At 40.0% G+C, this 13,716-nt stretch overlaps 1 protein-coding gene across 1 annotated transcript in view; it reads left to right on the top strand.

The window, feature by feature from the left end:
• LGR4 (leucine-rich repeat containing G protein-coupled receptor 4) overlaps positions 1 to 13,716 on the top strand; it is a gene marked incomplete at its 5' end in the record, with an annotated part of 107,963 nt that overhangs the window by 74,298 nt on the left and 19,949 nt on the right. Inside the window, 9 exons of the mRNA XM_015425684.1 lie at positions 1,920 to 2,135; positions 3,266 to 3,337; positions 4,638 to 4,706; positions 6,348 to 6,419; positions 6,518 to 6,589; positions 9,810 to 9,878; positions 10,337 to 10,408; positions 12,089 to 12,154; positions 12,834 to 12,905. Coding sequence (XP_015281170.1) covers positions 1,920 to 2,135; positions 3,266 to 3,337; positions 4,638 to 4,706; positions 6,348 to 6,419; positions 6,518 to 6,589; positions 9,810 to 9,878; positions 10,337 to 10,408; positions 12,089 to 12,154; positions 12,834 to 12,905 — 780 coding nt within the window. The remainder of the gene's footprint in view (positions 1 to 1,919; positions 2,136 to 3,265; positions 3,338 to 4,637; positions 4,707 to 6,347; positions 6,420 to 6,517; positions 6,590 to 9,809; positions 9,879 to 10,336; positions 10,409 to 12,088; positions 12,155 to 12,833; positions 12,906 to 13,716) is intronic.

Genomic DNA, 13,716 nt, shown 5'->3' with positions numbered 1-13,716 from the left:
CCTGCTTGGTATCTCTAGTAGCCGTCATCTCCCAAATTGATCCATTAAATCACAGCTCTTCTCTCTGTACAAGAAAACCCTCCATAATTATTCTGTTTTGCACATTTTGCAAAATCTAGAAATATGGGGGCCTTTCTAATAGCCTCAGGCAGGCTGTTCCATAATGTTGGACCCACCACAGAGAATGTGTGAAAGGTAGTTGCTGATTTTACCTCATTGCAGGGTAGCAACTTCAGAAGGCTTTGTTCTGATGAACAAAGCTGTCACAGCAGAACATAGCGGGAGAGGCAGTCCTGCAAGTATGTGGGCCCAATGCCATTAAGGGCTTGGTAAGTGATAAGGCCACCAAATGAGTAGGGAGCACTCACTGGAGAAGACCCTGATGCTGGGAAAGATTGAAGGTCAAAGAAGACGGGGACGGCAAAGGATGAGATGGTTGGACAGTGTCATGGATGCAACGAACATGAAGTTGAGCAAACTTCAGAGGACAGCGGAAGACCGGAAGGCCTGGCGTGATCTGGTCCATGGGGTCGCGAAGAGTTGGACTCGACTGTGCGACTGAACAACAACAACAAGTGATAGTTAGAATCTTGAACTGGTCAAATGTGTCATGGGATATGAGTTACCAGTGGAACTTATAACATTGTTGTTAGGAATTTTCTGAAGCCAAGTGTTGTAGGATGACACAGTGTTTGGTAACTGGCAGGGATATATATTGCAACCTCATGGAAGGATCCACCATCAAGAATGGACTGGTTCAAAAGGATCAGGGCTGTGGCAGACTTAATACAATTAATTTATTATGAAAAAGCAGTAAGGGAAACTTGGCTGAACTTAATCTTGCTTATTAATCACTGAAATGTGAAGATTCCTGGTTCTGTACAGTCATATTTATTGTTAACTTAAATTAATAAAAAAATTAATTAATTTAAAAATTAACAAACGTGTAGCATAACAAGTAGATAACAAGGTCTTTTACAATGATGCCGTAGGAATAATGTTCATGAAAATGTAGTGAACCTATATAACATGAGGAAAAAAATTTTTGTACAAAACATATGATTATAGTTGTTTTAGACCTGATCCTTCCATACTAATCCTGAGAGCAACAAAACCAAGACAGCTACAAAAGAAGGGTCTGCAAATGTTGGGGAAATCCCAAGGAACACGGGGAAATATTGCTTTGTAAATTGATCAAAAGAAAAAGGCAGTTTCCCCCCAGTGGCCTGAAGAGAACTGAATGTGCTCCAAGAAACACAGAATGTTGCTAGTTAGAGGGGAGAGAGCAGAAAACTAGTCTGTTCACCTCCCTGAGAGTTTATAGAATTGAGAAAGGGGAGGTGATAGAGGAGATTTCCAAATTGTTCACCCTCCTATAATTCTTCACAGGTTCCTAATTTGTATTACTTCTAATAATGAAAGTCAGTTTAAGATTACATTTCATCAAAGAAAAGCTTGGGACCCTATGCTTGCGCTATATCCCCCCTCCCCTTTGACCCTAGGGTTAATCTGCCTCCTGAGTAACTGCATCCCTTTTCATACTCTGACTGTATTGACCTGCCTGGTTAGGCTTTTGCTTTCCTGTGGGGAAAAGGTGAATCATTACTGGAGGTGGCCTTCAATAGCATACACTTAAATGTAGCCTCTCACCACATAGTTGTGCTAGAACCTGTTTGTAATTTCTAGGTGTGTTAGAGCATGAGCATACCAGCTGATTGGCAGCTTGCCCTGAGTACATAACTTCACTGCTTTTCTTTTGAGTTACAGAGTTGTTCATTTAACTCATCATAAGTTACTCTCAGTTCCTACTGATCCTTCTGTAATTTTTGGATGCTAACCTTTCCGATTTTTTATTCCCCCCCTCCCCCAGTATAAGAGTGGGTTTCATTTATGTTGATAATCATATTGTTTCTTTTTAGGCGCTTAGATGCTAACCACATTACTGCTGTTCCAGAAGACAGTTTTGAGGGCCTGGTTCAGCTGCGCCACCTGTGGCTAGATGATAACAGCTTGACTGAAGTCCCGGTTGTTCCACTCAGCAACCTTCTATCCCTGCAGGCCTTAACCTTGGCTCTCAATAAAATTACCAGCATTCCTGACTTTGCATTTACCAACCTTTCAAGTCTTGTTGTCCTGTAAGTCTTTGTCGCTGATTATCTCATTGGATAGTTCAGAATTCTAGAATATGTTGGGTTTGCACAGGATTTCAGAGTAGAAAAAAATGCTGCAAGCAAAGTTAAAACGTGTGAATGTGGTCTTGATTGAGATTGTCAAACATAGTAAGAGGGCTGCTGTGTGTGAGAATGTTACTGCTGAGGCAGAGGCTGCCAAAATCAGCTTTGACAGCACCAAGCACCTGCTTGCATGAGAGGACTGCCTTGAAATATAGTCCTCCATCCCCTCTCATTGTTCATAATTAGCACATACATGATGTAAAAACTATTCATGCAGTCTCCTAGGAGATGGATGCTTGCCTTTCTTTGTGCAACACCTTTTGGTGCATGGAAGACTGCATCCAGAACGATGATAAGAATCCTGATTCCACCTGTAGAATAAGGAGCCCAAGTCTGCAAGTGGCATGCTCTTGATCTTTGTTTGTATGACATTCAAGGGATTGCAGCATTCAAGGCCTTTTTGTTCTGGCATCCAGAGGTAGGGTAGTAAAAAAATGGTCCTTTTCTATCATCTCAAGTAGTGTCAGGTTGGAAGAGGGTTACGGTGATAAGCTTGGAAGCAGAGTATGCAGTTCTGAATGAATTTATGTGAAATTCAAATTGTGATTACAGAAGGGTCATGACAGAGCATCTTCTTTGCAGGTTCTGTCTCTAATATCATCAGATAAATGGATATCTGTAGCAGGTTTGGGGAAACAGTGTCTCTGCTCAAGAGCCACTATCAGTAAGAGTAGACATCATTAAGCTATAGGTAGAGTAGGCAAGGGTCTGTTAATGTCCATTTTAAAGACAAAAAACAGTCTTCCATTGCTTTGGCCATAATCTGAGGACAAGCTACGTCAGCTCTTAGAGAGTTCCTTTGTTATATGCAAAAATGGCGGGTGGTTCCTGACACAGCTAGTTGGCCAGTTCCTGCACTGAACAAGTGCTTCTCTTGTTCAGTGGTAAAATGGGACGTGAGGACTAGCAATCCACCAGCCTCAGATATGCCATATGACTATTGTACATTTTAACCACTAAGCAAAGTGTTGTTTTGAAGACTTAGTTTGTACAGGATGATTTTTTGTTTCTAAATAGATTTTTTCCCCCAGGCATCTCCATAACAATAAAATAAAAACATTGGGACATCATTGTTTTGATGGCTTAAACAACCTGGAAACTTTGTAAGTATTCCTCCTTTGGGGATCCCTAATTGGATAGAGCATTTGCAAAAGAACTGATGCTATTAAATTTAGTTTACAGTTAAGACTTAAAGATTTTATGTAGCTTTATAGTTATGGTGATTAGCTATAATTACTTACATATACAAATGTTTTGTTGTTCAGTGCTCTGGTCACAACATGATTTGCCTTTCTTTCCCAAATTGTTCTTTGTGGGTAGAACTTGTGTAGCAGCAGTAGACGAGATTCCTGGGTTCAAGGGGCTCTATTTGCATCCTTGTCAGTTCTTAGACTGAGTTGCTTTTTTATTCCTTTCCCTGTTTTTTGATACAAAGAAGGACAGGCAGAAAGAGAAGGTATAAAAGGGAAGATATTAAGAATCCCTTTGTAGTAATGCATTAAGGGGTAAGAACAGAATAATGGTTGAGGTACTGGATTGGATATAGACAATATTATAGAATATAGGGGAGAATTCTGACCCACAAATACTGTGTTTCCCACAATCAAAAGTCTTGGGAAATAGCTTGTGCCTACATATTCCTGCTAAATAGCTGGACGGTATGTACATGAGTTGGTTAGTAAGGGAACACAGGAACACAAGGTTCACACTTGCTTTGGTGACAGGGGGATGATGGTAACTAGGTTTTAGAAGTAAGTGTGAATGAGGCCTAAGTACTTGGAGAGGCTTATTTTAAATACTGTGGATCAAGATTTTACAATTAGTATAAAAAAAGAACTTCAGATTTTGAAACGCACCTGCCCTGAAGACTGCAAGCTGTCAGGGAATTTCAGTGCTGATGAGATTTCCAAGGCACTGAAGGACATCAAGAGCAGAAAGGCACCAGGCTTTGACTGCATCCATAATAGGTTTCTGGCCAACAGTGGCACGTTCACTAAGAAGTGGCTTGCATAGTTTTTCACTGACATCATGAGAGCAGGAAGACTCCCAGGGGAATTTAAGAAAGCAAAGATAGTTTCTATTCTGAAACCTGGAAAACCAAAACATCTGGTGGAAAGTTACAGAGCTTTTTCCCTTCTGAGCTCCTGTTATAAACTCCTCAAGAGGTGCTGTGGAAAGAGGAAGGCTAGAGAGTAGCATCCTTGAGCATCTTGTGCCGATGTTTGTAGGACCCAACCCTGTAAAATGTTGACCTATATTTCTTCTGGCATAATCTCTGGTGTTGACCTAATTTCATATTGAAAATTCTAACTAATTATACTTTAAACTGTTTATAGAATTTTGGCTCATACTTGTGTTGTTGAAAAATAGTGTGATTACTGAGCAGTGCATTGTTCTTTACAGGGATTTAAACTATAACAGCATGGTAGAGTTTCCTAAAGCCATAAAAACACTTCCAAGCCTAAAGGAGTTGTAAGTACTACTGGATGTTTTTATCACTTTTTTCTATTTAGTGACCATAAATTAGGGATTTAGGAATATTAAGCTGTAATATTTGGTGATCTGAAATGAATTAAATTCAAAGAGGAGTAGTATCTTTTATTAGGACTAATTATAAATCACAAAACCATGGGCAAGCTTTCGAGGCTTCTTGTTTTCTGAGTTTTGTCTGTTCCTGATAAAGCTGATTATTCTTATTTTGGCTTTTTCTAATGAATTAACTTAGTTATGTACTTTTTTGGGTCTAGAATGGACTGTTGTCCTAAGCAGAATCCTAATTAAAGAGGGTGTAATTGTTTGGTGTGGTGGTTAAGAGCATGGACTCTAGTCTGGGAGAACCGGGTTTGATTCCCCACTCCTCCACATGCAGCTGCTGGTGTGACCTTGGGTCAGTCACAGTTCTCTCAGAGCTGTTCTCTCACGAGCAGTTCTCAAAAGAGCTCTCTCAGCTCCACTTATCTCACAGGGTGTCTGTTGTGGGGAGGGGAAGGGAAAGGAGATTGTTAGCTGCTCTGAGACTCCTTCAGGTAGTGAAGGGTGTGGTATAAATCCAGTCTCCTCCTCCTCTTATTTTTTTGGGGGAAAGTCTTTGCTTTTATAGATAAATAATTTAGAATCTGTTTATCTAGACTGAGCAGTTTTGGTGTTGTATTTGTATTCGACGGAACGTAATTCTGTTCTTAACAGTACAGTCCTAAAAGTAAGATTCTGAGTAGTCCTGCTTAGTATTGCTCCCTAATTCTCCATTTCCTAATCAGTTGTGCTGTTCAGTGTGAATAACAGTATCTGGAGTCAGTTATTTCTATAATGCCTTAATGTGCCTAGTGCTCAACAATGGCTTATCAGGGCAGGGGAATATTCCAGGTGCTTTTTACTAAATATCTGAGCAATAGTCTGTTGCAGCAAACACAAAGAACTGCTTAAACACTGAACTGTTTTACCATGGCATGAATTTTCATAAAGCCAATTCATCAGATGTAAACGAAGGACCTGCTAGTTGTTACATTGCCAAAACTTTCTTTTTGATCCCCCCCCCCAAATATTCAGTTTATATTTTAAATGGAAGTCTCTGGATTACTTGCTTATGAGAAAACAATGAAAACATGCAAGCAGTAGCCCATCTAGTTCTCCATTTAAAAAGCAACATAAATATGGTATCAGGTGTTCTCCAGTTTTGGTGCTTAGGCTAAGGATGGCAACCATAGCTGTCAACCCACCTGGTGCAATGACATCACACCTGTTTTTTTGCCTGAAGTGACTTTGTGTGTTAGTGCAATGCCAGTGAGCCCCCACTATTCCACCCCACAGACTTGTTAGGAGACAGTGGGGAATGGGGGTGGGCAGGCAGGAGCTGTTTTTCTCCCCCCCCCATCCCATAGCTGGAGATCTCCCCTCTCCCACCACTCCAGCTCTGGCTATTTCATAGGGCCTTTCTGATCTCCCATGGCTATGTAGTGGTGCCCTTTGATTGAACTGGCATGTTAAATAGTACATAATGCCCTTCCCCCAAATTCCTGTGGTTGTAGCAACACTTAATTTTTCATAGGATTTGATACTGTATTAAATATTGCATTTAACAATGAGAATTTTTCCTATCTTTTCTTTTTCCTAAAGAGGATTTCACAGTAATTATATCACCATGATCCCTGACAGTGCATTTGTTGGAAATCCACTTCTGAGAACTATGTAAGTTTTTATGCAGTGTACTTACACTTCCATCTAGATTAATGGATCCAGAAGTAATTCTGTAAATTGAGACAACTTGTCTAATTTTTGTTTTTCAGACATCTGTATGATAATCCTTTGTCCTTTGTTGGGAACTCAGCTTTTCAGAACTTATCAGATCTGCATTCCCTGTAAGTACTTTTACAAAGAAGTCTAAAATATTTTTTATATTCTAGCTACTCCATGGTATATTAACTATAAAAGCTTTAATTGTACTAGTCGGGTCTGACGCCCAATATAAACACATATATTTACTTGGTAGGACTGCGGGTTTGTTATATCCCCATAACTAAGACTAGTTAATTCTTGAAGAGAGCAAGCCTTGGTTCCAGGTTTCTGGTTGGCTTAGTTGTCACAGGGAAATTATTATGGGGGAGTAGCTGAGCATTTTGTTTACTCTTGTAAAACCAGAAAAAACACAAAACAAGAGCGCTCCTTTGAATGTATAAATTATGATTAAACAATGGCCCATACAATTTGTTACATAAGTATGATAAACATTATTGTAAATTTAAAATCAAGTGCAGTAAACAAGAGGGCACTCAGATAAACACAGCTCATATGAGCTACATGGATAGCATCTGCACCAATAGTGTGGTAAAGTGGGGAAAAGTATTATTAGTACTGCCATCAGGGGTCTGCTTCCTAGGACATCTTCCAGAGCCTTTACCCTGGTCGACAGCCTGTTGCCAACTTCTGAAGTTCTCCCCCCCCCCCCCCCCCAGCTTTTTTGCTTTTCCTTTCTGCAGTTGCTTGCTGCCCTTTTTCTACAACTTGGGACAGCCCCCGGGTTTGTACAAAAATTATTTTAAAAAAAAAAGCTGGAGGAATTTTTGGAAGTTTAAAAATCTTACCTTATCGGGACAGAAAACTGAGATCTCACAACGCTATGGAATGACATCTCCACTCTCATACAAGGGTTGATTAGCAACCACCGCGTTCATACAAAGATCGCAGGAATGCACCTCTGCCAGGCAAGTCAGGCAGCCAGTCAGGAGGGCAAACCACAGCTGCCACTGCTAAGGAGCAAGGCAGTGACTATGAAGGTGGCAGAGGAGGTGATGGAGAGAGGACAGAGATGCCACTGCTATGTAAGCATCAGCAGTGCTGTGAGTGAGAAAGGAGACAGCAGGGAAGAAGGGGGGGAAAGGGGTAAAAAGCAGGGGGAGGAGCAGAAAGAAGCTGCACTGGAGGAAGCAGGGATGAATGGGGGTGGAATTTGTCCCTCCTGTGAGTTCCTTTTGGGTCTCCATTTACATCGTAATGTGCACATGTTATTACTATATTTGGATTAGAACTTCAAGACAGGAACGGGGTAAGTTTCTTTCCCCTCTACACACATTCACCATTTCCCCAACCTGAAATACCCCTTCCATGGTATTTTTTTACCCTGATGGGGGAAGGATGCAGGTACTCATATGGCTATCTGTGTGATTGTCCCAGTAGGGCCAATAGGAATTTCACAGGGCTCTTTCAGTCAGGGAAAATGGTGCCAATAAAGGTGTAAAGTGGCTTTTCTCTCATAGCACAGTTTTGAGCGAAAGTGGATTTTCACACCCCTGCCATTTTTCAGAAAGGAAGTGCTAGGATCTCCATTCCAGGAACTCCTAATGTAGTTAATTAGGATTCAATCATATGATGGACACGCCAAAGTACATGTAATAGTTTATTGCCAAACCTACTGCCTGAAGCTCATCTGTTGTAGCCAGTAAAGATCCTTGGTAAACTCCCATCCTCTCTGCTCCTACAAGAATGTGTCTCTATATTACAATAACTACACCTACGCTTGTATTTTTTATTGGGTGTAGTAAATAAGAAGCTGGAGATCAACTGGTGATGAAGGTGCATAGAAAGTTTATATAGATATAATGGTGAATATATACACAGAGATATACAGGCTATCATACAGCATACCGTGCCTTAGTTTGAGAGACTAAGTCCCCCCCCCCCCCTTATCAAGCTGATAGCTAATATACTAAACCCAGCCAATCACTAACAAGGTGAATTAATTACCGACTCTAACAATGCCTGATAGAGAACACCTGCTAGTATAACACCTGGCTGTAATTGCTTAATCACTAGCATGACAGTTAGGACTGTCAAACAGATCAAACTGATCTAGTAACTGCTTGCTACCTCTATCACCTAGACATATATCTCTGACTGGCCTTGTCTTTACTTCATTTGACTTTGTTGTTGTAACTCCATTGTCAATACCCCACTCTTTTTTTCAATAATAAATTTTAAAATCATATGTATTTCAGTCATTTTCATTTCTTCCTGTCTGCCAAAGGAGCTTCTAGACAATGAAGACAATAAACTACTGAAATAACAGGAGAAAATAATTACATACTGATACAGCAACAGTAAAACAGATATCATTAAAATACAAGTGGCAACTGTATATGTTCTAGCAGCCTCAGAAAAACAGCATGTAAAAAAAAATCAACAGAATTAGGTGCCCTCTCTGCTGTTTTTCTTGTGCTACTTGTGAAGCATGTCTTCTTTCCCTTATTGTGGGGTTTTCTTTTGCAATACCCAGAAGAAGCTAATGGGTCATATATTCTGATATGTTTACATAAGCTCCTCTAAGTGCACACACCCTTTAAAACTATAAGGCTGGGAGGTTTGATAAAACAAACTCTTCTGAATCTTAACTGCGCTGAAAAAATGTGTTCCATTCACAATGTGTTATCTGTATGTCAGGATGACTCCAACTTGGAATAAAACTGATATCTTGGTTAGGGTACTCTCATTGTTTCACCTAATCCTAGAGTAACAGATTTTGATGTTTTACTTGGAAATACCCAGTTAAAAAAATGTTGTTATAGTTCTCTAGAAGCACTGTGCGATCTTTGTAGGTTGTTCTCTGTCCCCTGTACTGAAAAATAATAGATACGTTTATCTTTCTGATTGCATTGTTAGTTACCTACAAAGGCTGTAATAGGCCTTCAATAAGAGTAAAATACATAGGAAATACTATATTGGCACTTTTTATAATAACCATCAGTGACTTGACTTCGGGGGTGGTGGTGTCAAAGTAATCCTGGAAATGAGCCATAGTACCATCTGTGGAGTATTAGCGTACTAGCAGGAATCCAAATACCAAACATCCTCAGCAAATAACAAACGCATTGAGCAATCTTTCACATTTTACAGTATTTTTATTAAGCATGTTTATACTTCAAGGTGTGATCCAAATATCCTTAAAATCTGGCATATGTAAATCTCAACGGAGAAAATAAAGAATCGGATCAGCATAGACCTCTAATGAAAACCCCCTTTCCTTAACACTTGTCTGTCTTTCTGCCAGGAATGCATATTTGTGTTGTTTTTCTTTTTCTTCTGTAGTGTCATTCGTGGGGCCAGCATGGTCCAGTCATTTCCTAACTTAACAGGGACCACTAATCTGGAGAGTCTGTGAGTACCTTGTGTTGAATTCTTCCAGTGAGAAATAATAAATTAACAAAAATACTTTCCTCTGCAGACACTTTCAAGGGAAGAATTTCTACAGATGACAAAAATTCTGTTGTACAATTGCAAGATCTCATTTTATCTTGTGCCCCTGAGTTTAGTAAATTCTGTAACTAGAGGATGAGAAAGGGGTGGTTCTTTCTATGGCTATGGAATATGTGCATTGTTTTGGCTGAAGCTGAGGAGGGAAATTGGCTCAAACGTTCATTTAAATCATCGCCGTATGACAGTTTTAGATTCTGACAAGTCAACAATCCTAGGGCATCAGTTTAAAGGCACACCTAAATTAGAAAGGACCCTTTGCACTGTCCAAGGGATTCCCAGCTTTTTAGATTTGATAAATTCTGATTTTGCTAATGCAGTGCTATCAATATTCACTAGAATGCCTATGTTTTATGAAACAGGACTTTTACAGGCACCAAAATTAACAGCATTCCCATCGATCTCTGCCAGGAGCAAAAGATGCTTCGAACTTTGTAAGTAGAAATCTTCACATTCTTCTTCTTGTACTATAAATAAAAATCTCTGAAACAGCATACAATGTGTTTGTAACAGAGGATAGAACTCAGTTTTAGGTGATGTGTTGCTTTGGCTTTTTCCTGGGATATAAAGAGCACATTATACTACCTGTGCTGGCTGAGCTTGTTTAGCCAGCTTCGGAAGTCAGGTCAGTTTAAAATAATAAACAGGCCAGTCATTTCCACCATGATACTTTTCCTCTCAACAAGTGAGTGTTCTTGGACTGGCCCATGTACCTCTATACTGCAGGAAACACCATCCCAATAATGTTACCTTCTGCCAGGAAACTTGAAATGGAAACACCTGGTTAATGTGCTGATGACCTTTGGAATATGTCTTTTTTGTTGAGTGTTTCCTACTTCTTTCCCCTATCTGCAACAGTTATTCAACTCTGTCCTTCTGTTGAAGGGTTTCATCACCTATCACAAAATCTGAACCACCAAAGATGTTTGCAGTGTCCTTTTCTTTCCATCACTTCCTCCCATTCTTTACATTTGCAAATGAGAGCAGTTAAAATGGTATCTCCTGCAACATTGTTTTATATGCAGGGAGAGACATGAGTTCCATGCAGAAAGAGCTTTTACAGAAGAATGTCTTGTTTAACTACTATTGCATTTGTAAAAAACTGGCTGCTTCTACACAGATTTCCAGTTTGGCATGTAAACCAGAGCAAGTTTTTTTTGGAGCATCCACATGACAACATCCCCTAATTTTCTACTGTCCATGTTTTCCCCTGCTTTGCTGCAGTCTTTCCCAAAGCTGGCTTGTATGATCTTTTTGGAAAGACTGCAGTCAAAGCATGTTTGTATTCTGTGTGGATAAAAATGTGCACTTTTGTTCCCACATCAGTGTCATTTTCCTTTCTTAGCCCCCCTCCAGCTGTTATGTCCCTCCTCCAGTGGAGTGTTTTCTTTTTAAAAAGAACCCATTTACAGATCACTATAACATTATAGTTATAATGATCTGTCTTCTGGTCCCTATGAATTTCCAGTTTTCACTTTTTGTAAAATGTAATTAGTCCTTGCTTTCCTCCCTTATAGCTCCACAATGAAAGGGGATAGATAATTATTTTTGTAACAAACAAAAACTGGAAATTCAGAGGAACAATAGAGAGATCATTATATGACTATTAAAAGTAAGATTAATGGTCAAACTATCAAGGTCAGTATTGTCTACTCTGTCTGGCAGTGACTCTCCAGAATTTCCAAGGGAGGTTTTTTAAATCATCTAATACCCAATCCTTTGAACGGGAGTTGCTGGAGATTGAATCTGGGACTAACTGCATGCCAAGCAGATGCTTTACCACTGAGCCACAGCCCCTCTCTGCCACGTGATACTAATGTGTCAATTACTGATTATTTTCAGAAACACCCCCCCCCCCAAGCTCTACAGTGGCACAGGGTGGAGGAATGGCAGCTATGGGAGTGAGAGAGAAAAGGTGTGGGGAAAATTACCATACAGATGTTCCCTTGCTGCTGTGAATGCCTCTGCTTCTTGGGGGAAACTGTAGGCAAAAATAGTTTGGGGTGTGGGAGGGATGTACTTGTATTTATGAACCTGAATTAGAATCAGTAATCTTCATATAAAACAGTAAAATAAAATTAACCATTCCTTTTCTTTTCTCCTTGCCTTTCCAGGGATTTATCTTATAACAGCATAAAACAGCTTCCAAGTTTTAAAGGCTGCAGTTCCTTGGAAGAAATGTAAGTTTTTTTTAAAAAGGACACCCAATAATCTGACCCCTATCCCCATATCTGTGCTGCAAAATTAAGAGAAACCAGAGTTTGTCTACAACTTGTAGCGAGTATATCAGCATGAGATTACACTCAAAGCTAATATTTTGTGATTGTGTTTACTGCAAGCTTCCCATTCCAGAGCAGTGATGGCTTTCAAATCCTCTTCTGCCTTTATTGTTCTTCATTCTACCATCTGTCTACCATCATGCCTAATTGTATATGCCTTCTGATATTTATCTCAATCTCACGTCATCTTTGCCTCTCTTGATACCTGCCTGATGCAACATCTAGATCCTGGTGTTCTATTGCTATAGTCCTTCACTCTTAATTGTCTTACTGCCATCTGTCATCTGAATGTGTGTACAGTTGTTGGTTGTCTTCAAGTGGTGCTGTTAGAGTTATATAAGTGGTACCTTCCCATGCTTTCTATGATGATTCTTGCCATCTTTTTTGAGCTTGGGAGTAGAAAGCATACTAGTTTACCTCTGCTTTACCTCAGATTGTTTCTCTTGAACTCTTTCTCTTGGACTTTTTTTTGTCTTGACTCCTCCAGTAGCTAACACAGTTGATGTAGGGTTTGTTCTGACATAATAGAATATTATATAATGAGAAATGTCATGTCTGAAATGTCCATGTCACATTTCAGATATCTGCAGCATAATGGAATTGAGGAAATCAAAGAAGAGGTATTCCAGGGTCTAACTTCTCTGCGTACCCTGTAAGTATATTCTCCTTATAAATGTGTCGATCTAATAGAGATGTTGAAAGCCAGCACCTGTGTTCAGTATTTGCGGCTTAGGTACATTTAACCAACACAAAGTAGTCATCTGCAGAATGGCTATCTTTCTTGGGCTATCTCCAGATCAGCCCTCCTCATTGTTTTGCTTCTCATTTTCCCCCCTCCCTGTACCAGTACCCCCTTCAGGTATTTCCTGCTCACTCTGGCATTCCCAACCTGCACTTAAACACATTACACACCCAAACACTAATAAATTAGATGGTGCATGCCAAAACTTTATACCAAACAGGGTGGAGCAGTAAGATTTTGAATTCATGAAGTGCCAACATTGGCTTATGTTTAAACATTGGTAGACAAAAACAAATTAGTTTAGTGTTTTAGCTTTTATCCCACCTTGTCACTAAAAAAAACTTGAATGAGGCTGTGGTTATCTCTCCTTATATATAATTGAGTAGTGGGTGCCAAAGTTCTAAAATGCACTCCTTTAGTGTATGGACGCTTGAACTGTCAGTCAGAAGACGCTGGCTGGGTTGACTGGCTGCTTTGTGCAGTCCCGCCCAGTGTTTCAAGGTCTTTTGCATATGGAAGCTGATTGGACTTCACTGCATTCCACACCTCAAACTCACCCCCCTCCCCGCAAGGCAGTTGGAATGTCAGTTGCATATGGAACCTTCAAGGTCTTTTGCATATGGAAGCTGATTGGACTTCACTCCATTCCACACCTCATACTCCCCCCCCCCCCACAAGGCAGTTGGAATGTCTGTGTGTAGGTCCCAGGATCATGTTTTAA

This window comes from Gekko japonicus, unplaced genomic scaffold (assembly GCF_001447785.1).
Source record: "Gekko japonicus isolate JY-2015 unplaced genomic scaffold, Gekko_japonicus_V1.1 scaffold1316, whole genome shotgun sequence".
NCBI lineage: Eukaryota > Metazoa > Chordata > Lepidosauria > Squamata > Gekkonidae > Gekko > Gekko japonicus.
The sequence above is the reverse complement of the archived record's forward strand: the minus strand, read 5'-3'. Positions and strand labels throughout refer to the sequence as shown.